Source organism: Dipteris shenzhenensis, chromosome 5 (genome assembly GCF_047967505.1).
Source record: "Dipteris shenzhenensis isolate YYH24624 ecotype China chromosome 5, Dip_SZ_1.0, whole genome shotgun sequence".
Classification (NCBI taxonomy): Eukaryota; Viridiplantae; Streptophyta; class Polypodiopsida; order Gleicheniales; family Dipteridaceae; genus Dipteris; species Dipteris shenzhenensis.
The window spans coordinates 7,441,603-7,465,658 of record NC_141600.1 but is presented as its reverse complement, the minus strand read 5'-3'; the positions used below and the strand labels follow the sequence as shown (position 1 = coordinate 7,465,658).

At 43.0% G+C, this 24,056-nt stretch overlaps 1 protein-coding gene across 1 annotated transcript in view; it reads left to right on the top strand.

Annotated features, from left to right (window-relative positions):
• Positions 1 to 1,824: 1,824 nt before the first annotated feature.
• Positions 1,825 to 24,056, top strand: part of LOC147901565 (uncharacterized) — an 81,618-nt gene continuing 59,386 nt past the window's right edge. The window contains exons 1-2 of the mRNA XM_087375168.1: positions 1,825 to 1,878; positions 2,020 to 2,056. Coding sequence (XP_087231294.1) covers positions 1,869 to 1,878; positions 2,020 to 2,056 — 47 coding nt within the window. The 5' untranslated portion in view covers positions 1,825 to 1,868. The remainder of the gene's footprint in view (positions 1,879 to 2,019; positions 2,057 to 24,056) is intronic.

Sequence of the window (24,056 nt, the reverse complement as noted above, 5' to 3'; positions counted from 1 at the left end):
ATAATCTGCTAGCAGGAAGACAAAAAGTTTTAGGACCAGTTGGACTTTTAAAATCTTATCTCTACCACTTTAGAAATGCATTACACATTCAAGTCCTCAACATCACTTCATGAACCAAAAAAATCATCAATTAAAGCATATGAAATCCAAAAAGTTCTTTTGAGGGTCACTAGTTCCGAGAATTGATAAGGAAGGAAGAAAAGAAGATGGTTGAGTTCCAAGAACGAGGCATGAACTAGATACAAGTGACCCATGTGGAACCAATTGGTCGTTTGGAGAGCTAGTCTATAGGAGCTAGCGATCAACCTCTATCTTTAAAGTACACACCTAGTCTCTTCATAATGACTACAATATGATGGGTGGCTTAGATACGTGTTGGGCTCCGAATTCAAACTTTCAATCTCATGGTTGGTGTCCCAAGCATAAATTATCACTCCATTTGATTTGAGTTTGAAGTATGGGAGTCACTAATGCCAAGTATGTAGCCGTTGTTCAGCGAAGGAAATTCCTCGGTCTATAGGAATAGGGGACAAAAGTAGGAATGCCAAATGGAGGGGAGAATTGCAATTTTCACCTCTCACCATGACCCTTAGGAATACTCTCTTGCAAAATGGTTATCTATCATAAATTCTCACCAAAAGATCTGAATGCATCCATGGGCAAGCAATAATGAATGAGCCAAGGTTCCATTTAGTTGTTGAAGAGAGAACATTAAAAAAAACTCATTTTAATATTAATTGGCTTGGAGAAGAGAATCAATGTATATTTCATTGCACCTTTTAGGCCTATTAATGGACATAAAGAAGGTTCTTAAAGGAATGTGTGTTCTATTGCGTCAAACATCTATGTAATGAAAGGCCTCATATAGGCTACGGTGCAAGAATCCTTCGCCTTGTCTTGCTAGCTTTCTCTTCACGATGATTGAAGCCACATGTTGCTTTTATCAACATGTCTACCCATAAGAGCCCATAAGATGCACGAATTACATGAAATGCATCAATATTTAGCACACTTGATGATTGTAATTATAGTCTCCTTACCACCTCGGAACCCTCAAGCCAAACCAAAGATATTGTGTAGGAATCACATCCATCTTATGATGATTGTTCATGTCACCAAATTTGAAGGAATCGCATCCATTAAGCTTCATTTACCTAATGACAAAGGAAGATCTTTAGCCCCAATAGTCCAACCTTGAGTATGTCTGTTGTATTATACTTTTTCACACTAATGTCCTTTCTCACTAAAGTAGAAGAAGAAAGATTTGATACACACTATGTGCTTTGATCACTTGTCAACCTACGTGCTAATGTTGCTTGCCTTATTGATGTAGCCTATAATGTCGCCTAGGAAATAATAACATCTGCCATTTGTTGCTTGCACTAATTAATGCAGGGAGAGAAAATGGGAGGCAATGCATAGACTTGAAAATCACTCATTTCAAAGCATAGACAAAAACTACAATTGTACCCCTCACTCAAACATATTAATCAATGAGATTTATTCAACAAATATTTGGGCTACATGCTCACGAAGAACTTTTTAAACAAACGAGGATTAAGTAATCATGGGCCCATGTGAAAATGCACATTTGGGGAGGCATTCTAACGTGGGAAAACCCATGATGTCTAGGTGCATTGTAGGAAGAGGAAAGAGAGCTAAGAGAATCTCAAGAGGTGTAAGTAGTTGAAGCAAGTAATTGAACTTTTGGATATTATTGCTTAGAAGGATAATATGCGAAATGAAGAAAAGTCACATATCCTTGAAACTAAAATAATAGGTGGGTGGTTTGGTATTGAGAGTGGGCAAAAGAAAGTTAGAGAAGCATTTGGTCAAAGAAAGCCACCACTCCCGCCCTCGACGACCGCATGGATCATGGTACGCCGCCTTATTGCCTCCCCCGGTACTTATCTCATGAATTGGCATATACAGTCGAATTCTTCAGAGTGTATTTCATGCACATGGATTGCAATGCCTGACTCCAACGATGAATTCTTCTCTTTTACCTGGACCCTGCAGATAGTGAAGCTGCTCCATCTAACAGCAACCATTCCGAGTACGTCTCTCGAGTTGTTTATTATGTTTTCAAGACGTGTCTTGCAATGTTTTCGGATCATGGGTCCTAATGGTTTTGCGATATTGTCTTCTCTCTAAACTGTTACGTACAATACCATGCTCTCGTTCGATAAAGGTCTTTTTCAATAAAGCTAAACTTAAAGGTGAAGGATTGCAGTTTCCCCTAATCTTAAACGCACCATCACGGCAATCACCTTTGCGATCAATGCGTCCCTTTTGGTCCTCAAACCATGTTGCAACTCTTCTCTGCCACCCCATTCCACAACAGATTGTGATCATGCGTGGGCCTCTAAACGGCAATGCCTTTCGCTTTGTATCTTGGTACGTTAAGAATAATCTTCGAGAGCTATGATAATAAACCTCTTGTTGGATTATGTACCACACCAGTCATTTCATAACCTTATAGATGACTTTGATCCTCATCGACGCGAAAGATACGGCGAAGACGTTAGTTTCAACGTTCTAGATCAGCGTAAGGCTCCTTAAACTTGAAAAAGTTGTAATTTGTTTGAGAAAAGCACATTCGAAGTTCTTAACGCAAACAAATTCATTGATAGCTTAATTTTTAGCTTCAATGGGCTAGCAGTGGAAATAAAGTTCACGAATTTTAGATCAATATCAATTAAACGGAAAGAGTTTTGACCCAACCTTTCTAATTTTGAAGGTTTTGTCGCATTATGTGTCATCTCCTCTTCAACCCTTAAGAGTTTTTGCTTCCGTTCAGAGCTGGGGCATCCAGGATGGCCTTGAGAAATTCCACGCAAAAGTGGCGCTTTCCTTTAAGGGTAGAGACCCTTCAAAGAGGGTATGGGATGTTGAACAGGCTTACAGTCTGCAAACAACCAATTTGAATGAGGCTTCAACCACCCCCTATAATAAAAATAGGTTGCTTGAAACAGTTCAAAAGCCAAACCTTGTCTTATTGGCCACCAGGTTCTAAGAAGCCTGTGTGTTTTCCTTTAGCTCACGCTATGAAGCCCAGGCCTTTCCCTTCAACATCCCTGAGCCTTTTGAAAATTGAATCTCAAGTGCATCAGAAAGGGATAGAATGAGAGTGTACCTACCAACGGTTCAACTAGCCTGCAAAAGCCTTGGATGTAAAAGATGGTGCTATGGGTGCATTCCCGGTTGCTCCTGCTGGCCCGTAATTGTGGCTTGCAACCCCGCAATTGTTCGGTTTTGAGTCTTGAGGCATACTTTTTGGGTTGAGAACAGGTCCTTTAATTCCTTCATTTGTGTTTCGAAATATGCCTTCAGCTCAGCATCCTCTCGAGGCTCTTCAAGTGGAGGCATGCTGGCTGCAGCTTCTTCATTCATGTGACTCCTTTCAGCCATTGGGTAGGAGAATAGAGAGGAGTGTTGAGGTGATCCGTGAGAATAGAGGGAAATACAAAAACCGGATTAGATGAGTAGAAAGAAGAGAGAGTCTAGGCTGGTACAGCGCAAGAGCAGAGCACTCAGAGAGAGAGAGAGAGAGAGAGAGATTTGAACAAGTCCAATTCGTTGTTTCTGACAGGTGGTGTGCAATCTGCTGCAACGAAGCAATCTTCAGTGGGATCAGTCTGCTACTTCTGGGGCCTAATTCACGGCAATTAGTGGGCTGGTTAGAAATCTATAAGCTCCGACATAGAGGAGTGCAGGGTGGTTAATAGATTAGGGCTCTTTTTTGTAAAAGCAAGTCCTAAAAGCAACCCCAAAGCAAAGAAAAAATCAGGCTGTGAGGTTGGGAAAGTCTTCCCAAAAGCTTTCAAAAGCAAGTTTTAAAGCTTTCTAGGACCCACATCCGAGTATAAGCCCTCTATCAAAAGCACCAGCCTGAACTGGGACCATTCATCATCAATTGCAGCTTCCTGTCAGAGGTGCTTGCCCTCTATGCAGCCCCTTGCTAGTGAATGATTGTTACTGTACCTGCGATGGAAGCCCAGCAGCATAGTACCCTACTCCATCAGCGATCTGTTGGCACACGGGTCTGCAACACCTACACACCTAACAACAACTAACTCACAGCATATTTTGCAGCAATAATACATACATAATTATTAGCCTTGTATGATTGTACCACAGAGGCCATATATCTCCGACAGTTTTTGGCAGAGCTACACTTTCCTTGTACTGAACCAACGATCCTCTACGTCGACAACAAAAGTGCCATCGCTTTCGCCGGCAATCCCATTTTTTCCAACCGCACCAAACATGTCGGTGTTCACTTTCATTTTACTCGCGAGCAAGTGGAATTAGGTACTATTTGATTGATCTATGTTCCAGCTGCCGATAATCATGCTGATATTCTTACCAAGCCGGTTAATCGCCCTACTCTTGAGCATCTCTGCCCACGGTTGGGGATTGGTTTACCTCCTCCTTCTTCTTAGCAGTTTTTTTTTTGTGTGTACTTAAGGAAGTGAACAAATCCCCTGCGAGGGCACTCCTTCAAGTATTTCTTTTTTTGTACCATCATCTGGGCATTTAGTGAAGATGAAAACCTACTTTGTAGGCATCTCCATCTAAATGAAAACCCTTTATTTAAAAAAAAAAAAAAAAAAAGGGCTGATGAAGAAGATAGATCACTCATGGAACACCTCTTTGCTTCTCCTGTCTACATTGGACATTGAGAGGGGGTGTTAAGCGAGGCAATCTCCAATTCTAGAGGACAGGATAAACTGGTGCAAAAGTCCGATCACTTACAGGTAAAAACACCACAGGTGACTCTCCATCATGACAAAATTCCACAACCAAAGCCCTGTCAAAGAGCCCCGGATCGGAGGCAAAATCCACAACCAAAGCCCTGTCAAAGAGCCCCGGTTCGGAGGTCAAAAAATAAAAAATAAAATAAAAACAAAGGCTCCTTGCTGGCCGACCAAATCTGGCCGACCAGATCTGGCCGACCAGATTGACCTAGTCGGTCAGTTCTGGGGTCAACCAGCTGGTTGACCGACTAAGCCCCTTCCTATTCAAAGGGGGGGGGGCCTAGGTATTCTTCATCTCTTCCAGCTCCAGAGGTACCTGCACACCCTGAGCCTCTTCTGCCCCCTGGCTGCCTCCGCTACTGCCTCCACTTCTGCCTCCTGGCTGCCTCCTCTGCTGCCTCAATTTCTGCCTCCTGGCTGCCTCCTTTTCTGCTTCCTTTCTGCTTCAGTTCTGCCCTTCTTTCTGCTCCAGATCTGCCCCTCCTTTCTGCTCCAGATCTGCCCCTCCTTTCTGCTCCAGATCTGCCTTCCTTTCTGCTTCAGATCTGCCCCAATTTCTGCTCCAGATCTGCCTTCCTTTCAGCTTCAGATCTGTCCCAACTTCTGCTCCAGATCTGCCCTCAACTTCTGCTCCAGATCTGCTCCAACTTCTTCTCCAGATCTGCCTCCAACTTCCGCTCCAGATTATGTTCTTTCTATTCCAAATCTGCAGCAACCCTTGCATCAGTTTGCTGTCTCAGATTTGGTTCAGTTCCAACTTGTGGAGCTAGTGCAGAAGTCCACTACAGTTGTCTTCCCTGGAGGATTGACGTTTGCTTCCTCCAGAGCTTCTCTCATATCTTCTCTTGTACTGAGTTCCGTTTGTGATATATATTTCTTCTTCAGCCATTATTAGTCTTCAGTATTGTTTTATTTGTCTCCAAGTATTTTCTTTATATTTTCTGCTTAAGCAATCATGGTATCAACAAGTTGTCTCACTAGACAAGCCCCCATATGCGTAGGTCTGCAACACGTACGTGCTTAACAACAACTAATTCGCAGCATGTTTTGCAGCTATAATACATACACAATTATGAGCCCAGCTCCCCACCTTATCTCGCAATTAAGCTGAGTGGTTTTCTGCTTCAGCAATCATGGTATCAGCAATTTGTCTCACTAGACAACCCCCCATATGGCCATGCAAACTGGTTCCTGAAGCTGGCACCCAACCCGAGGGTTAGCTAGGCCCAATCCTGGGTGTACTCCGATATCAACTGAAATGGGCACCCAAGGCGAGGGTTAGCTAGGCCCAGGCCTGAGTGTGACACAGTTTCTACTCTGACGCCAAGTCCTGCAAAATAACCACAGATTAGGAAGACCATAGAAGGGGGAGCTAGCGGGCTCACCACCCAGCCATGGATCCAGCATAAAGAATCACCCTACGAGTCCAAGGTTAGCCAAGCACTGCCATGTCCATGACCACGATCCCTGCGTCGCATACCACATGAATCCACCAATCGAGGTGTTCAGCCCGACTAGGTGTAGGTCTGCTCAGAGGGATCCCCATAAATGAGCCCACAGCTCATATTTATAGACTTACCCAGGACCTAGGGGTGTCCTTAACTAAGGGAGCCTGTACACAGGGTGTTCTAACTGACCCCTTTTAAAGGGTCCAACACTTGGACCAAACCCCATCATTAATGCCAGCTCGAGCTATGACCTTGGGGTCATAACAGTTCCAGCCAATCGCTGCCCTTCAAAGGTCTTCTATTTTTAGGATCTGTCCGTACAATGAATCTCACTGGTCAATGAACACAATTTCGTAGGCAATCTCGTGCATCCCCCCCCTGCAGGTCCCTCACCCCTTTTGCAGTTTGCACACACACTAACTCAAATTCAACGACTATCTAGATACATGAATCAAAATAGTGTCTACCTCGACACATTGTTGCAATGCATGGTGAGAGGGAGATGGAGATAGGTGGTCACATGATGGACACAGGTTGAGGCAAGGCGTGATGTGATTGCTTATAATCCAGCAAGTACAAAGCTTCATTCATAGGCTGAGGTAGCCATCTCTTCTCACACACATGCATCACACATGATGTCACTAGATGACCTCATGGGTGATGTGATAGGAATCAAATCTAGGTCAAAGGTCAAGTGACCCTACGACAGTCCCAAAGGACAAACTCATACAAGTGGTTGTAGGACACGTTACTCACACAAATGCAGGACTAGTCACTAGGCCCCTTTGGAGCTAGGGTGACTAAGCACTCTCATGGCTTAAGATTCAACATGATCAGAGGCTTCTATCTCAGCATGCTTGCATGACCAGCTCAAAGGTCTAGGGAAGTGCACCAACATCTTGAGACTCAACCATGCCTGATATAGGAAAACCATCAAGACGAAGTACATCCAAAAGAAACCCCTTGTCTCCTAACTGGACACATGGAATGGTGGAGCCTTTATGAAACAAGGCACACAAAAAAAACACTCAATTTATTAGTGTCATTTTTGGGGGACCACCCAAGGCAGAGTACCTAACACACACTCTAGAAAGCCCAATATCATCTATCTCCTCATGTAGGGATAGATCGGAAACTGCTGCAGTAAAGACCTTCTCCTCAACTCTAGTAGAGGGTCTAGCTTTGTCTTCATGTTAATCAGTCTCCCGTGCAGCCAAGTTTGCATGCTCCTTCGATTGTTCTTTAGCTATCTTCTAGAAGCATCTATCCTCGGTGTGTTTGAGCTTGTTGCAGTAGGTACACGTCAATAGCTTGCCTTTCTTCCTTGATTTGTTATTTGACAAGAATGCCTTCTCAAGCTCTAGTGAAGCTCCAACTTTCTCTGTAATACGGCGATCCTCATCATTAAGGACAGCCACCATATCATCGTATGCCATATCATGGCCAACTCGAAGTACTGCCGATATCTCACTGTATTTGTAGATATCCTCAATGCTGGAGAGTAAAACTGCTACCTGGTCGTCTTCTCTAATTGTGGCTTTCAGGGCAGCTAGTTGTTGAAGGATATATCCTATTTTGCTTAGGTGTTCACTCAACGACTCTCCTTCCTTCATCTTCAAATTAAAAAGTTTCTGTTTAAGAAATTTTTTTGAATTAATTATCCTAATGGCAAAAATATTTTCAAGCTTAGTCCAAACTTCAATTGCTGTCTTGTCGAGATCCACATGATGGATTAGGTTGTCAGCAAGCCCTAGGCCAATGATAGCCAAGCCCTTATCATTTTGATTCTTCCAACGAAGGATCTTTTTGTCATATGACTTCGGCTTATTTTCTTTGACATTTGCAACATTCCAGATTCCTTCTCCCATGAGAAGAAGCCTAAGTTTTGTTTGCCAAGTGGAAAGTTGGTTCCCGAATGTCTAAATGAGTGGGGCAAGTTTTAATGCATCCATGATGAGTACAAAGAGAAGATAATGTACTGAATACAATGATGGTATCTCAGTCTGTCAAAGTGCTGGAAACGGGATCGAAAGAAAGGGGAAAACAATGATCTAATAGTAGGTCCGCCTGCTCTCAAAGAAATGCTGAAATAGGCTGGTAAATCTAAGGGTTGACCAGCATTAGAACTTAAGAAAGAAGCTTTGAAAAAGACATTATCCAAGGTTGATAATAATCTTCCATGTGTTAGAAGGATGTATTCTTGAAAACCTTATCAACAACTTTGGAAAATGTCTTGCACAGAAGAAATCGAGGTGTCAAGGTTGCGTCAACTGAGCATCCAGCCCCTGTGGCTACCAAAGAATAAGAGGTCTCAGGAAATAAGCTCCTGAGAGAAAACTGCTCCAGATCAGATGCTCCAAAATGGCAAATTATGCAGAAGAAATGACGATAGAGAAGGCATTTCAGGCGTAGCTCATGTATAGGTCCAGCATAGAAAAAAGAAAGAAAAAGAACAGGGTGTAGATTGGCTCATCTAGCAAGGCATTGAGACATCAAATTTAGCAGCACCGTAAAGGTTGCTCCCATATCAAGAAAACGTCAAGGAAGCTAAACAACATAGAGACTGCATCAATGTCTAGCCAGTGATATAGGTTCAGGATCTGTGGCAGCTATTGGGCCTCCGCATTAGTGTCTCTTTTCAAGAGTAAGCAAGAGCATATCAGGCGGTGCATCACGTTCAGGAGTAGCACAGAGAGGCAAAAATGGCATGAACAGAAAGCATGGTGGTCAGATCAGAAAGAGGCGGCCAGAATTATAGAAGATGCAGCACGTTCGTAGGAGACTTCCAGCTTTAGGTGCAGATATAAGCTTCATCTCCAGGGACTTCTATGCAGCACCTCCAGGTTCTTCTAAAGCAACTGCAATTTTCATGTCGGCCAAGAAATGAGCGTACAACTATAAGAGAAACTTGGAAGTTGTAATACTAAGTTCTCTTAGATTTGACACCCAAAAGTTAGTTCTTGAAGCTTGATTCTTGACGCCTACAATCTATTCTAAATTCTCAGAAAGGATGACATATTAGGGATTTGGAGGTAGAGGTGGGATTGATTCCATAGGACAATTCACACTGTCGCACATATGCTCCATTTCTTGTGGAAGGAGCTTGCTAAATGGAATGATCGGGTGCTTGTGAGCGGATGGACTCAATACTGGGAGAAAGGTGGCACCCTAGCGGGTTCAAAACAATAAGATTAGCATGCAAGTGCTTAGTGCTCACATGTATGAATCTCAATTTTGAAATCATGATGTATCATGTGACGTGTCACATGGTGCGATGGTTGTTATTACTGATTTAATTATCTATATTGTCTTTTTTGTATTGGACTAGCATTGACGAGGACATCATAGATTACTGCACTGACATGGACCATTTCTTCTGTGTAATTGCCAAGGAAAGAGACAATAGGTTGTTTGCTTTTACTTGGTGGGAGAAATTTTGGATTTTAAAATCCCTCATTGCAAAATCTAGCTCTTCACATCCTCTCACAAAATTCAGCTCAGGTCCAGCTGAGAGGATATGGAGCATATGTATAGACGTACACCCCAAAAAGAGAAACAAGTAAGCTCTTAGCTATCAAATATAAGTTATGAGTTTTAACATTTTGAAAAATGACTCTTAAGTCTTGAGAATTGACTTCTTTCTACTTTGTAAATTGTGTCGGGTTGAGCACGGAGCAGCTCAATAGGTTGGTATATGTAAATGCCAACCTATGTCTGCTTAAGAAGTATAGATCTAGTAGCATTGAGTGGAGGCCAAAGCAAGTCAATCCTGACAAGATGAAGATGGGACCTCTTGATATGTCTATGATTCACCAAAGTCGAGCAATGGATATGCTCTGATTCCAATGCCAGACAAAATTTAGGGTTTAAAATAGCATGCTTGAAGTATCAAATCTAGTAAAAGTTAGCGTCAAATAGGAGGTACACTGAGAAGCTACATTTTGTATGAAGTTTAACCTATCTTGATGCATTGTATACATTATTATTTTGTACTTCGTTGTATATTCTACACTTAGTTGTGGTATTCTATTCTAGTTGCATATGTATCTATCTTTTAAGAATCAGAGCGTTTGGATCTTGGTAAAACTTTGCAGATAGTGGCATCTGTTGCGGTTGAACTAACATGGCATGATCTGGTACTGTAGCTAGCATTCTGTACAAGCATCCTTCCTTGACTCCTTTTCCTACTAGCTGAAATCTTTTGGATTTGTCTCTGATAGTGCATTCATCTCCGTCAAAGATGACTTGATACTTGTCTTCCGTCATTTGACGTACTGACGAAGTTCTTGCTGAGGTTTGGAACATAGAGTACATCTTTAACCAATCCTTTCGTACCAGTGAAATTGCTCATAGGGATAATGCCTGTCCCTTGAACTGGATTATTTGTTGTGTAGATGACATTTTTCTGACTTTTTGAAAGCTTAATCTTGATTTCAATGTGTGTGTGTCTACTCTGTGTGTGGTGTGTGTGTTTGTGTGTGTAATTTGGGTTGATCATGCTTTCACACAGTCGGATCATGCTCCTCTTTGGTTGAGGCTTTCCTTACATGAATTTCCCACTGATAGATTGCCTTGCCAAAGGCTTTTGCTGATTAATAATAGTTATCTGGGGCATGCTCACTTTAAAGCCTTGGTCTCTGATGCTATTCAGTCTCTCTCTCTCGTCAGATACACATTGGTTTGGATTATGCCTGGCAGGCTTTTGTTGCTTGGATGCAAGCAGTTATTCGAGATTATGGCAAATCCTATATGCAAGCCACAAGGGAGACTGTAGCACATGCCAAATTTACTTGTCAGAGTTTGACTGAGCTTGCTCATCTTCGCCCTTTGTCTTCAGAGGAAAGCATGCTCTTATGTCAGGCTCAATTCTCTCTTCAATCCAATGATTGCAGAAAGCTTTGCTAAATGGGAAACTTGATCCAAACAACGGGCATTTTTGGATAAAGGCTGCTCTTCCAAGCAATTTTTTAAGAGTTTGCACTACAAAAGATGGGCTGCCAATACCTGTCAGATCCGGATGCTTGATGGCTCTTGGTCAACATCTCATTTAGAGCTTGCTGATCTATGTGTGTAGCACTTCTCCACTCATTTTGGGCATGTGGATACTCTTTCTCCTCGGGTTGTGTCTACACGTCAGCTTCTTTTGTAGCATATTCATCCAATTCTGTCTAATGCTCAGGCTTTGGAACTTGAACATCCCTTCACTGAAAGGGAATTATCTGATGCACTGAGATCCTGTGGGAGATGGAAATCTCCAGGATGGGATGGTCTCATTGTTGAATTTTTTCTTGCATTCTGGGATCTTCTTAAATTCACCTTGCTGCAAATGGTAAATATAGCATGACAAAATCAATAGATGCCTGTGTCATGGAAAAAGGGTCTTCTCAAGCTGATTCCAAAAAAGTAGCTATGTGATTCACTTGGTGATTGGAGGCCAATCACACTCATACCAGTCATTTACAAGATCATTGCCAAAATGGTGGTTGATCGGATTAAAGGTTATTTGCATGATGGGTTGCATCCCTCCCAATATGGCTTTGTTCCACGTCGCCATATCACAGATAACATTGCCAATGCTTATATTGGGATTGAATATGCCAAATACACGTAGCAGGATGTTCTACTCTTGCAGGTAGATATTGCAAAAGCCTTTGACACAGTTCATCTCGCAAACTATGCGAGCTTTGGGGTTTGGACAAAAAATGCAGCAGGTTATTTACTGGCTCTACAGAGACAGCAATGCGGTTTGCATTCTTTCTGGGGATATCTCTAATGAGTGGACTCTTCGTTGTTCGGTCCGTCAGGGATGCCCTCTCAGTGCTTTACTGTATGCCATTATTGCTACTCATCCTATGCTGCAATATATTGATCATCTTGTGGCTACATGATCACTTCATGGCTTGGAATTGGATGCTAATCGTAGCATGGTTGCTCAAGCTTATGTTGATGATTCTTTCTTTACCCCGAAGAATACGCCCCATGATCTTGGTGCCTTGATGCAGGTCCTCTCTGTTTATGGTTTGGCAGCTGGTCTTCATGTTAATTTTCAGAAGTCTAAGTTGCTCCCTTTGCATTCCAAAGACTGACATAGTCTATTATGGCCTGGGGATATCATTCCACCCACTCAGTTTGTTCGTTATCTTGGTTACCCTTTGGGATGGGAACTCACTCGCCGACAACAAACTGATTGGGTTTTGGCTAAGCTTTGGAAAAAGCTTGATTATTGGAAACTGGCAAACTGGCCTTTGCACGTTCGTCTTCAAATAGTGCAGTCCATCCTTGTGGCATATATTCAATTTTACTTGCCATTGATCATGTTCACTAAGGCAGATCTTACATCTTTCATGTCCTGTCTTTATGGAAATCTTCTGGCGATCCAAACATGGCGAAAAAGTCTCAGGCTGCTTTCGATGCATCACATTTGTTCTCCCAAGATGCATGGTGGATTGAACATCACGGATATTCATGTGCATATTCTTGCCCTCAGAGGGAAAATGTTGCTGCAATTTCTGCAAGGTGATTAGGCCTTGGGCTCTTATGATTAGGACTCTAGTCACTCATATCAGTATTTCTGCGTTTGGTCATTGGCAATTCGATCACTGGGATTTCTTTTTTGGCTGCACTGATGGCACTTTGCCTGGCTGCCCTTTTGTCTCACGCTTGCTTCTTGATTGGAAGCATGTTCTTTCTCATTTGGAATGGAATGGACGGCAATCTTTGCTTGGGAATTCTTTGAGAGCTGAAAGTATTCACTGGTCGAAAGTCTTTCAGCCTCCCTTGGCTTTACAGGAACCTCGACGTTCCTACTTTGTCTCGTTTAAAGGCATCACCTCGGTTGCTGATGCTATAGATGATGCTGGTACTGTGCTTTCCTTTTCTCTAGCAGCCACTACATATGGATTGGCCTCTCATTATCGTCCTTTGTGGCAACAAATTGCTTCTATGCTTTCGCCTTTTGTTCCGATTCCTCCTTTGGAACTCCAGGACCGGCTGGAAGATTGGACTTTGACTTCTCTAGGGTCCTCTTCTCGTCCTTTGAGGCTATCTCAGATTACTGTACCTACATTGTATAAAATCCTTTTGCCTCAACCTTGGGTTTTAGAGAGAGGTGATTCTGTTTGGCGAATGCATCGGCCAGCCAAGTGATGGAGGAAAAGATTACAGCAACTTTGGGCCTATAAAGTACCGCTTCGGCAACATGTTTTCTTTTGGCGAGTTCTTTTGGGAGTGTTTCCATTTGGACAGCTATTAGCTCATCGACACATTGCTTCTGCACTTTGCCACAGATGTTCTGCTTCTTCGGAGACTGTGCCTCACTTGTTTTGGCATTGTCTGTGCTCTCGTGAGTTTTTTAATCTGCTTTGACAACGCCTGCGAGCGAGATTTCCATCTATTCCGTTTGGGAAGTTCTTTTGGCTATTTGGGTTTCATCCATCCAGAGTGGAGTTTCATCTTTTCTTCGTTTGGGTTCGCTACTAGGCACTATGGACTTTATGGACATATAGGAATTGTAAAGTCTTTGGTGATCCTACTTTCTCTTTGTTTGGCTTTTTTAGGCGTTCTCTGCAACAATCTTTCTTTGATTGCTTGCAGATCCACTGCATAGATCATGAGGTCTTTTTGGCATATACTGAAATTTTCAGTTGATGTAATTGTAGCACCTTATTTTGAGGTTGCTACTCATATAATATAATCAATCAAAGATTTCACCAAAAAAAAAAAAAAAGGTGTGTTTGTGTGTGTGTGTGAGAGAGAGAGAGAGAGAGAGAGCTTCTTCGGAGATTGTGCCTCACTTGTTTTGGCATTGTCTGTGTTCTCGGTAGTTTTTTTCTCTGCTTCGATACATCAAGCTTTCTCCAACGATCATCCAAAACATGCATACAATGCTTAGGCCCAAAAACCTTTAAATGCTTGACAAATGGCTTTTTATGTGAGTAGATATCATGCCTTTGCAGTCCAACATTGCCCCCACCATTTCTATCATTGATTATATATATCTTTGTAAGATTCAATCGTACAAATTCAGATTCTAATTGTTCTAAAGTCCAAAATTCTATGAAGAAGAGAATTTTTAGAGGTTGGGGCTTTTGCACCTGCGTAAGATATTTCGATATAGTTGAACAGCTGATCACTACTTGGAAGAAAATTCAAAGAATTTGCATGTCCGCTAAGGTGATAGAAAAATATACCTTTGTAAGACTGGAACATATCCCATCGTACAAATTCAGATGTTTGTTGTTCTAAAGTCTAACATTCTACGAAGAAGAGACGTTTTAGTTATTGGGGCTTCTGCACCTGTGTATGATATTTCGATATAGTTGAATAGTTGATCACCACTTGGACAAAAATTCAAAGATTTTGCATGTCCGCTATGGTGATAGAAATATAAACTTCGTAGGACTAGAATATATCCAATCGTACAAATTCATATTTGTATTGTTTTTAAAGTTCCAAATTCTATGAAGAATAGAATTTTTAGCTATTGGGGCTTCTGCACCCGCGTAAGATATTTCGATATAATTGAATAGCTGATCAACCACTTGGATGAAAATTCAAAGAATTTGCATGTCCACTAAGGTGATAGAAAGATATACCGTTGTAAAACTAGAACATATCCAATCGTACAAATTCAGAAATTATACTTGCATTCTATATCCCATTTTGAGAAATAATTCTATATCTCATTCTATATCCCTAAAGGAATTATTTCAGAGATTCTACTCCATCTCAAAATGGGTGCTCGATTCCCCTTGGAGATGTACAACTAATTAAATTTTGTTGACAAGAACTCTCCTCCCCTTTCTTGACCATATAATCTTCAATGGAAGTCTTTTTCTTGGGCTTTTGCCTAGTTGAACAGTAGAGGCATCAGATGGAAGACTGTGTCAAGATTAGAAGAGAGTTAAACAAGTAAAAATGACAAACCTCTCATTATGAACATGATAGCTGTGGAATGGCCAAATCATTCAGAGAGGAGAGCATTTGATCATGAAAAGGAATTCAGCTGGGTCAACAGCAATTCTTCCTAATAACTGGGCAAATGCTTGTAGGAAAAACTCTCAATTGGGCTTCCATTCTATTGGAGAATGCATGCAAGGTCAAGAGACTTATGGTCAAAGAATAGATCTCAAGATTGGTTGTGTATCTAGAAATGCATTCTTTTTAACAATGCTTTACTTATCCAAAAGCTGACTTCTTGCTTTGGTTCTCTAGAGAAAGACGAATACGTCAATTTTACGAGCAAAAACCTATGAGTAGGTTTATCCGAGTGTGTTTTTCAAGAGATTTAAAAAATTGTATTTCTTTAGGAAACATGGTTTTTACATTTTTATTTTCACTAGAACTAGATCCCTTTATCATAAAAATATACAGAATAGTCACTCATTCATTTTTACATAACATAAATTTTCTTATTCATAGACATCCTTTGTACCCCTGCTATTACTTTAAAAAAGTGTGGAAAAATAATTCCTTTAGAAAACATCCCTCATAATCACTCTCAATGTAATGATATTATACATATATAATTACTTATTAAACACATTTATATCAATATGACAAGAGGTTTCTAGTGTTCTAATAGCATAAATAACAAGATATTTATGGATATGTTTCTAAAGAAGTTTAAATTATTATAAATAAGTATTAACTTGGGCTGATATTTAATACTATATATGCATGATTTACATAACCCCATAGATGTGCTCAAATGGGATTTTTCGATCAATTTGAGTGGTTGAATGACTATATTTGGACATTGGATGTGAAAGTTATGCCACTTTTAAAAGTGTTGTCCATGGTAGTTTCGCCAGCAAAACTTCTACTTCAAAGGGGTTTCGCTGGCGAAACTACCTTGATGGCTTACTTCAATGAGGTTTCTTTGGAGAAACCCTTCATGAAGCTAGGTTGAGAGAGGGTTTTCAATGTCACCCCCTCTTAAGTAAAAGTTGTAAGAAGGATCATAAGGGAATTTTCATAGAGAAGTCTACTATACATGTAGGTTTCTTCAAAAGCCATCCCATTATGTTACTCACCATTCCAAAGATTCACGTAAAGATTTGTGTATAAAATAGGCATTGCTATAATACTTTGCAGATTTCTACGTGAAACTATGTTTTGTTCCGATCCATTTTTGCCATATTTTTACATAGTTGAAGGCTTTTTTTTTCCTTCAGTCGGAAAATGGTCGTCCCCGAGAAATACCATATAAGGTATTCCCTCCATAAAAAGAAGAAGACTAGGAAACTGATTCAGAAGGACTAGGAACTTTACCGGAAAAAGGCTGAAAGAAAAACCAGCATGTTCCAGAGAAACCTAGCTCACTGCCTAGGGGATCTCTGGTACCGGGGCTAACAGCTAGGTGAGGGGACTATACAACCAGTGAATCCCTGGCAGAGTGAAAATGTAAAAAACTGCTGTAGGCCAAGCCTTACATAATCGAGCACCCCTCACAAGAGTCGCCCTAGAGCCTGGGGTCCCGCGCTCCCAGGTGGAGCATAGGGTGTAGATGATATCCTGCCAGATGGTGACCAAGGTAGCCGAGGATGGAACCGGATGCTTACCCATCACCAGACTGCAGCAAGCAGTCCAAATGTTCCACACAGTGATACTGGCTACTACCTCCCATACGCTATCCTCCAGAGGAGGGGCGAGACTATCAAGAGGGACCGCCTCATGGATCTCAATTCTCTGAATGCTCTGACCTTGTATCCAGTAAGCTGGGAGATCTCATCAATCTCGAATGCCTGTCCTCTCTAAGTCAACCGGGCTAGCATTCCCCAAGAGTAGTCCCTCTGAAGACTTTGCATACGGGTCATAATCCTGAGGGCTCCCATGCATCGCAGCGCTACGACAGCTTCAGAGGCAGTGCGGGATCGTCTCCAAAAAATCAGCAGAGCAACAATGACACTGCCCCTCCACCCGCATCTGCTCCAACCACGGGCCGATGGGCAAGCCTCCATAGGTGGCCAGCCAGAAGAAGTAGGATATCTTCCTCGGCCACAAATTGGACCATAACCGCATCCACAACTTGGAACGAGACATCCCGAGGCACTCTCTGGGGCACCCAATGCCTCTCCCTTGAGGGGGTCCACATCGAAAAGTCCATCTAAAGCCTACTGCCAATCTGTGTGGTGTAGGAAAAGAAGGGCACCTCGTCCACCTGCTCGGCAAGGCGGCCCCTAAGGGCCAGAGCCACTCTCCCGGATCCCACTGGACCTCCCTCAAGGGCCTACCCTCCCAAAGCCAGAGGCGTTATCCGGGGGCATCCTTGAAACGAACCTTATCTAATTCTCTACCTCGATTTCGTCAATCACGGGCGATGGCATCACGTATGTCCCCCCAGCCAACTTCGTGGATCACATGTTTCTTCTGATACGTAATTTTTGTCTCTCACGCCTATCCACAAAACCCACAACTCCCTAGATGGTTCCCTCTGCCACATGTCATCATTTTAGCCCTTTTTACTTGGTACACCATTTACCCCTCTCTTGGGGCACAATTAAACCATTTGCCCCTTGTCATTATTACACATTTAGGTGCACCTAGGCCTTAGCACTCAGAACCACCTAGTCAATGCCATTACACCCTCACCTAGGACCTTGGCAGTTACTTCTCTTGACCATTTTATTTACGCACATTAAATATTACAGAAGTCGGTCATCTAAGAGAAAATGCCCACCGATCTTTCCGAGGTCATGCTATCTCGGCTAGAGCATAACATTCCTTCCCTCTTCAAGCATCAGCGTCCTCGATGATGAAATCTGGGAACACTCTCCGCAACTGGTATACGGATTCCCAGGTAGCTGCGGATAGAGGCTGACCATGCCATGCAACCAACACCGTGGGTATCTTTCGATTTCGTATTTGCATTGTTCCTCGGTCCAGGATTCTTGTTGGTTTGCGCCTCGCATTATCCTCTATCTCCTGAAACAAAACCACACCTTCGATTAGTGAGTCACCAGTATGCAAAAATTTCTTTAAACGAGAAACATGAAACACTGGGTGCACCTTACACCTCGGTGGTAATTCTAATTTATAGGCTACCTTGCCTATTCTTTTTAGAATTAACCACGGCCCACAGTATCGAGGTGATAACTTGGCACACTCTCCTGAAGTCAACGACTTCGAGTGCGAAGGAACTCTGAGAAAAACTTTTTCTCCTTTCTTAAATACTCTTATAGACCGGTTTTCATCCGCATACACCTTGGCTCTATCCATAGCCTGGCGGATATTAGCTCTCGCAAGTGCTAGCATCTCCCGCATCTGAACTACAAAGTTCGCGGCACTAAGCACTTTCTGAGGTATCCCAACTATAGTTGGATTTGCTGGTCTATAACCATAGTTCAGTTCAAACGGACTGAACCCTGTAGAGGAATGTTTTCTATCATTGTAGGCAAACTCCAACAATGGCAACCGCTTGTCCCATGTATGTTGCCTCAATGACACATATGCCCTCAGCATATCCTCTAAAGTCTGGTTGACTCTCTTTGTTTGACCATCCGTCTCAGGATGATCCCCACTTCTCATTCCCAACTCAGTCCCTAGTGTCTCAAAAACCGCGGTCCAAAAATGACCGGTAAATCTGACATCTCTGTCTGACACTATGGATCTAGGCAATCCATGCTGATGAAATATATGTCTAATAAACAAATCCGCCACTTGCGGGGCACTAATAGACTCTCTAGTCGGAATAAAGTGAGCCATCTTGGTTAGACGATCAACCACCACAAGGATAGAATCATACCCTCCTTCTGTTGTAGGCAGCCCTACAATAAAGTCCATGGAAATACTCTCCCACTTACTTAGTGGTATGTCCAAGGACTGTAAAAGTCCGGGTGGCTTCACCCGCTCGGCCTTACTTCCCTGACACGAGAAACACCGTGTCACATATTCATGAATATGCTTTTTCATCTTTGGCCAAAAGAAATCTCGTTTCACGAGATCATATGTCTTCTCGACCCCTGGATGTCCCGCACATGGGCTATCATGGCACTGTCGAATGACTCTCTGCCTGAGATCATTCTGACTAGGTACTACTACCTTGCCATTTCTTTTCAGCATACCATCCCTTATGGTATATCTTGCATAAGTTTGGCCTTTTCTGGATGCCAGGTCATCCTTTTCATTTTCCCCGGGTTTTAACACATGAGCCTTAGGCCATAAGCTCTGGACAAACTCGTCCACCTTTTGAGTTTCTCTAATCTCGGTCATTAGAGCACTCTCTAATACCGTGAAACTCAGGTTGTGCATAATGCGAGACAACGCATCAGCAACCTTATTATCTTTTCCTCTTCGGTACCGAATCGTTAAATTAAATTCCTGCATGAGCTCTGCCACCTAGCTTGGCGGCCCCTCAAGTCAGGCTGTTTAGAAAAATGTTTCAGAGTATCATGATCCACATCCACATAAAACTCTGAACCATACAAATAATGCCTCCATGTTTTCAAAGCATGGATAACATCATATAACTCCAATTCATGAGTTGGCCAATTCCTTTGAGAGGGAGAAAGCTTCTTGCTTTCAAAGGCTACTGGCCTTCCCTCTTGAAGGAGAACTGCTCCTACCGCAATGCCACTTGCATCGGTTTCCAGGAACAACGGTTTCTAGGGATCAACTATTTTTAACACCGGTCCTGTGACCACAGCTTGTTTTATGGTGTTAAAACTTTCTTGTTGATTCTGTCCCCAAATAAAAGGTACTTTATCTGAGGTCAGATCAGTCAATGGCGATACTATTTCGGAATATCCTTTGATATGCCTTCTATAAAATTGGACAAATCCCAAGAATGATCGCAAAACGCGGTCAGACTCTGAGGGATTGGCCAAGTTAGTATCGCAGCCACTTTCTTCGGATCCATTTCTACCCCCTCTGGAGTAATTATGAATATTAAATATTCAAGCCTAACCATACACAGTATAGTTTTCTTTCTATTTATATAAAGACTGGCTTTCCTCAAAGTACTGAACACTATTCTTAAGTGTTCACGATGTTCAGTAATACTTTTACTGAATATCAGAATATTGTCAATAAAATGTACTACAAACTTTCCGATATACGGACGTAGTAAATCGTCGCTGGAGCATTGGTAAGTCCGAAGGGCATTACCAAAAACTTATAATGACCAAACCTGCTTCTGAAAGCGGTTTTATGCACATCCTCGGCTCTAATCCGGATCTGATGGTAGCCACACTTAAGATCTATCTTGCTGAAAATCACGGCCTTATGTAATGCATCTAGCAAATCATCAATCCGAGCCATCAGATACCTGTGCTTAACAGTGATATTATTCAATGCTCTGTAATCTATACAGAGGCGAAACGTATCATCCTTTTTCTTCTTTAATATCACTGGCGAAGCAAAAGGTGAGAAACTTGGTTGAATCTGTCCCAACTTCAGGTATTCTTCCAGTTGTCTACGCACCTCCGCCTCTTCAATAAAACTCATTTTATAGGGACGTCTGTTTACAAGTTCTGCCCCCGGGATCAGCTCAATCTTATGCTGAACATTCCGCTCTGGAGGTAACCCATAAGGTAGTTCATCCCTAAAACATTCAGAGAACTTCTCTGATATCTCTTTAGCCAACTCGGCCATTTTCCCATCTTGGGTAGCCTCAGTGCTAGTCGATGCATCATCAATCGACTCTACCGATGCTATACACAGACACAGAAACTCTTTCGGAGTGTTCCGAATTTCCATGGCTGAAATCAATGGTCCTCGAGGTAAATCCCTTTCACCTCGCAAAACATATTCTACCTCGTTCATCTTGATCTGGTAAATATGCTTTTTCCAATCAATGGCTGGATTTTTCCAAAAATGCCAAGCCATGCCTAGGGCTATATCTGCGTGAGCAAGTCTGGTCAGTTCAAAGTCCAGCTTTTCAACATAGTCCTGAATTCGAAGTTCCAACTGGGTAACCCTTTGGTCCCATACTTCAGTTGAACTTCCGTTCGCAATCCTGACCGTATAAGCATAGTCAGACGGACTAGTTTTCAACTTGAACCTTTTGATAAGCTTCGAGTTGATTACATTGTGTGTTGACGTTGAGTCAAACAACACAATCACATCATGACTGGCTACTTGCCCTTTCATTTTAATCAACTCGGGCTCATCGAAAACCGTATACCCCGTTGCTGCGGGCTTTGAAAGGATGTTATCAGGTGCATCGCTTACTAACTTAGTAACATACACACTTAACAACACAGTTACTAACCTCTAAGAAGGTCCCGCCAATTGCATCTGCATATGTTCCGCATTGGGACTCTCCTGCATTTCCGCATCGCATTCAGATATTATCATATTAGCCGTGCGACGGTCTTTATTCAGTGGACAATCTTTCCACTGATGTCCTGAAGGCAGCCGAAGCACAATCCTTCTTTTCTAGCTTTCTCTTTTTGTTCAGGGGTCAACGAGGACTTTGACCAAGCCTGGGCTGCCATTGGAGTTATTTTCCTTTTCACCCCAACGGTGGTACTTGTTTTTGCTGGTCCCTCAACCGGCTTCACCTGCTTGGTTTGGCCACTTGGCTGGGAGACACTTGTCTTTGAAGTCCATTTTCTCTGAAATCCCCCTTTTCTCGGGTACTCATACTGAGTCCCTGCATGCACAAATCCACTAGATCTGCCTCTGGCATCCTCATAGTTCAGGGCTACTGCAATAGATTCATCTAATGTAGTCACATATTTAGCCCGAACTTCGATTTTAATTTTGTTGTTCAGTCCATAGATATAGTCTTTCAACTGAACCGACATAGGGAGAGGGTTTGTTATCTTCATAACACATTCCCTGAACTTGTCAGTGTACTCTGCCACCAACAAATTCCTCTGACGAAGGTTTCTATAAGCATCCCAAGCTCGGGACTCTTTGTCAGGTGGAAGGAAGTGTTTCTTAAATTCAGCTTTAAACCCTTCCCAGGTGGTAGGGGCAACTTGATCTTTCTGTTGCTTTATCCACCATCTATCCGTTGCCTCAATAAACAAGTGAGTGGCCTCACGGATTTTCTTTAGATCAGATCTGATTTCACAAATGGCGAAGGCTTCTTCCCACTTGTGTAACCAAACCTCGATCACATCAGAACTGCGCTCGGTCATCCGAACAGCATACTTCTCCGGTCTATAGTTGGCAATAATAGGCACCTTGACCTTCGCACGCTCTGATGAGTGTATACTGGGCTCTGGCTCTGCTGGAGCTTTGCCCTTATCAATTCTAGATCCTGAACTTCTTCTAGATTTCAATTGTGCCGGAAATTGAAATCGAGGACCACCAGCTCGTTCACTTGGAGAATACCGTCAGCTTGCTCCGTTCATCGACACCTCATCGAAATCCCCCGCAACCCGAACTCAGCCACCACGAAGGTCTCCCGCACAACGAACTCAACCACCACGAAGGTCTCCCGCACAACGAACTCAACCACCACGAAGGTCATCGTCACGGGCAACAACCCTTCCAATTCGTCGCATGTCACGAGCAGCCGATTATCACGCATTCCTTGCACCGCATCGCTTCAGATCACGCTGCACTCCTCATCCGGTTCGTCCAGCCTTTGATCTCTACCATAGGCTCTGATACCAAAATGAAACGAACCTTATCTAATTCTCTACCTCGATTTCGTCAATCACGGGCGATGGCATCATGTATGTCCACCTAGCCAACTTCTTGGATCACATGTTTCTTCTGATACGTAATTTTTGTCTCTCATGCCTATCCACAAAACCCACAACTCCCTAGATGGTTCCCTCTGCCACATGTTACATTTTAGCCCTTTTTACTTGGTACACCATTTACCCCTTCCTTGGGGCACAATTAAACCATTTGCCCCTTGGCATTATTACACATTTAGGTGTACCTAGGCCTTAGCACTCAGAACCACCTAGTCAATGCCATTACACCCTCACCTAGGACCTTGGCAGTTACTTCTCTTGACCATTTTATTTACACACATTAAATATTACAGAAGTCGGTCATCTAAGAGAAAATGCCCACCGATCTTTCCGAGGTCATGCTATCTCGGCTAGAGCATAACAATCCTACTCTCAGATACTGGGAGGGTCAATGTGCCACTCCTTCCCGAACATCCCACCACTCTGATCATCTGCTAGTGAATCCCATCAAGACTCCCATCCATCTCTAGGTCTCTCTCAGTGAGTGCTTGGAGTAGTCCTCCAAGTCCTACACGAAAAAAATCGGGCTGCGTGCTGCCTCGCTGCATCATCATCCTCAAGGAGACACCAGTCCGAGAAAACTGGCCAAGCCATCTGTTGTCCATTTACACGCAAAGTCCCTCCCACTAGGAGTCAGAGATGGCTAGGTCAATCTCTCATCCGCTGCCTTGTCCCTCGCAGATGCGCTACGGCGCCAAGGCTCGCCTCTGCCTCCATGGGTAATCTACTCCATCTGCCAAAGGACCCAGCCGGTCCACTGTCCCACTGTGCCCAACCAATGTGAGTCCGCTGTCCAAGCATATGTCCCTCCTGGATCTCGGATCTCTGGGTGCCAAACAAGGGGCTGTCAGCTCAAACTCCTCTCTGCATCTGGGCTGAGCAGGAATGAGACCCCCTGCTAATCTCTGCAAGACCCTATGGAGGCTCCTCATCAAGGGGTAACCCTTCCCCGTAAGGGGGGGCTCTGAGAAGATCCATGTGTGAGGATCCAGGAGGGGGATGTACTGTGGGAGCCATGTATTGTATTTGATGGGTCTATTTATCAAGCGTGGCATGTGAGTTCCAGGATGTTGTGCATTGGTCTCCTAGACCTCTAAGTTGGTCATGCATCCCTACATGATGAGCCACTGAGCCATGCTAGGTGAGCCTCTGAGTCTATACCATGCAACCTTGCCTCTGAGTTAGCCTGG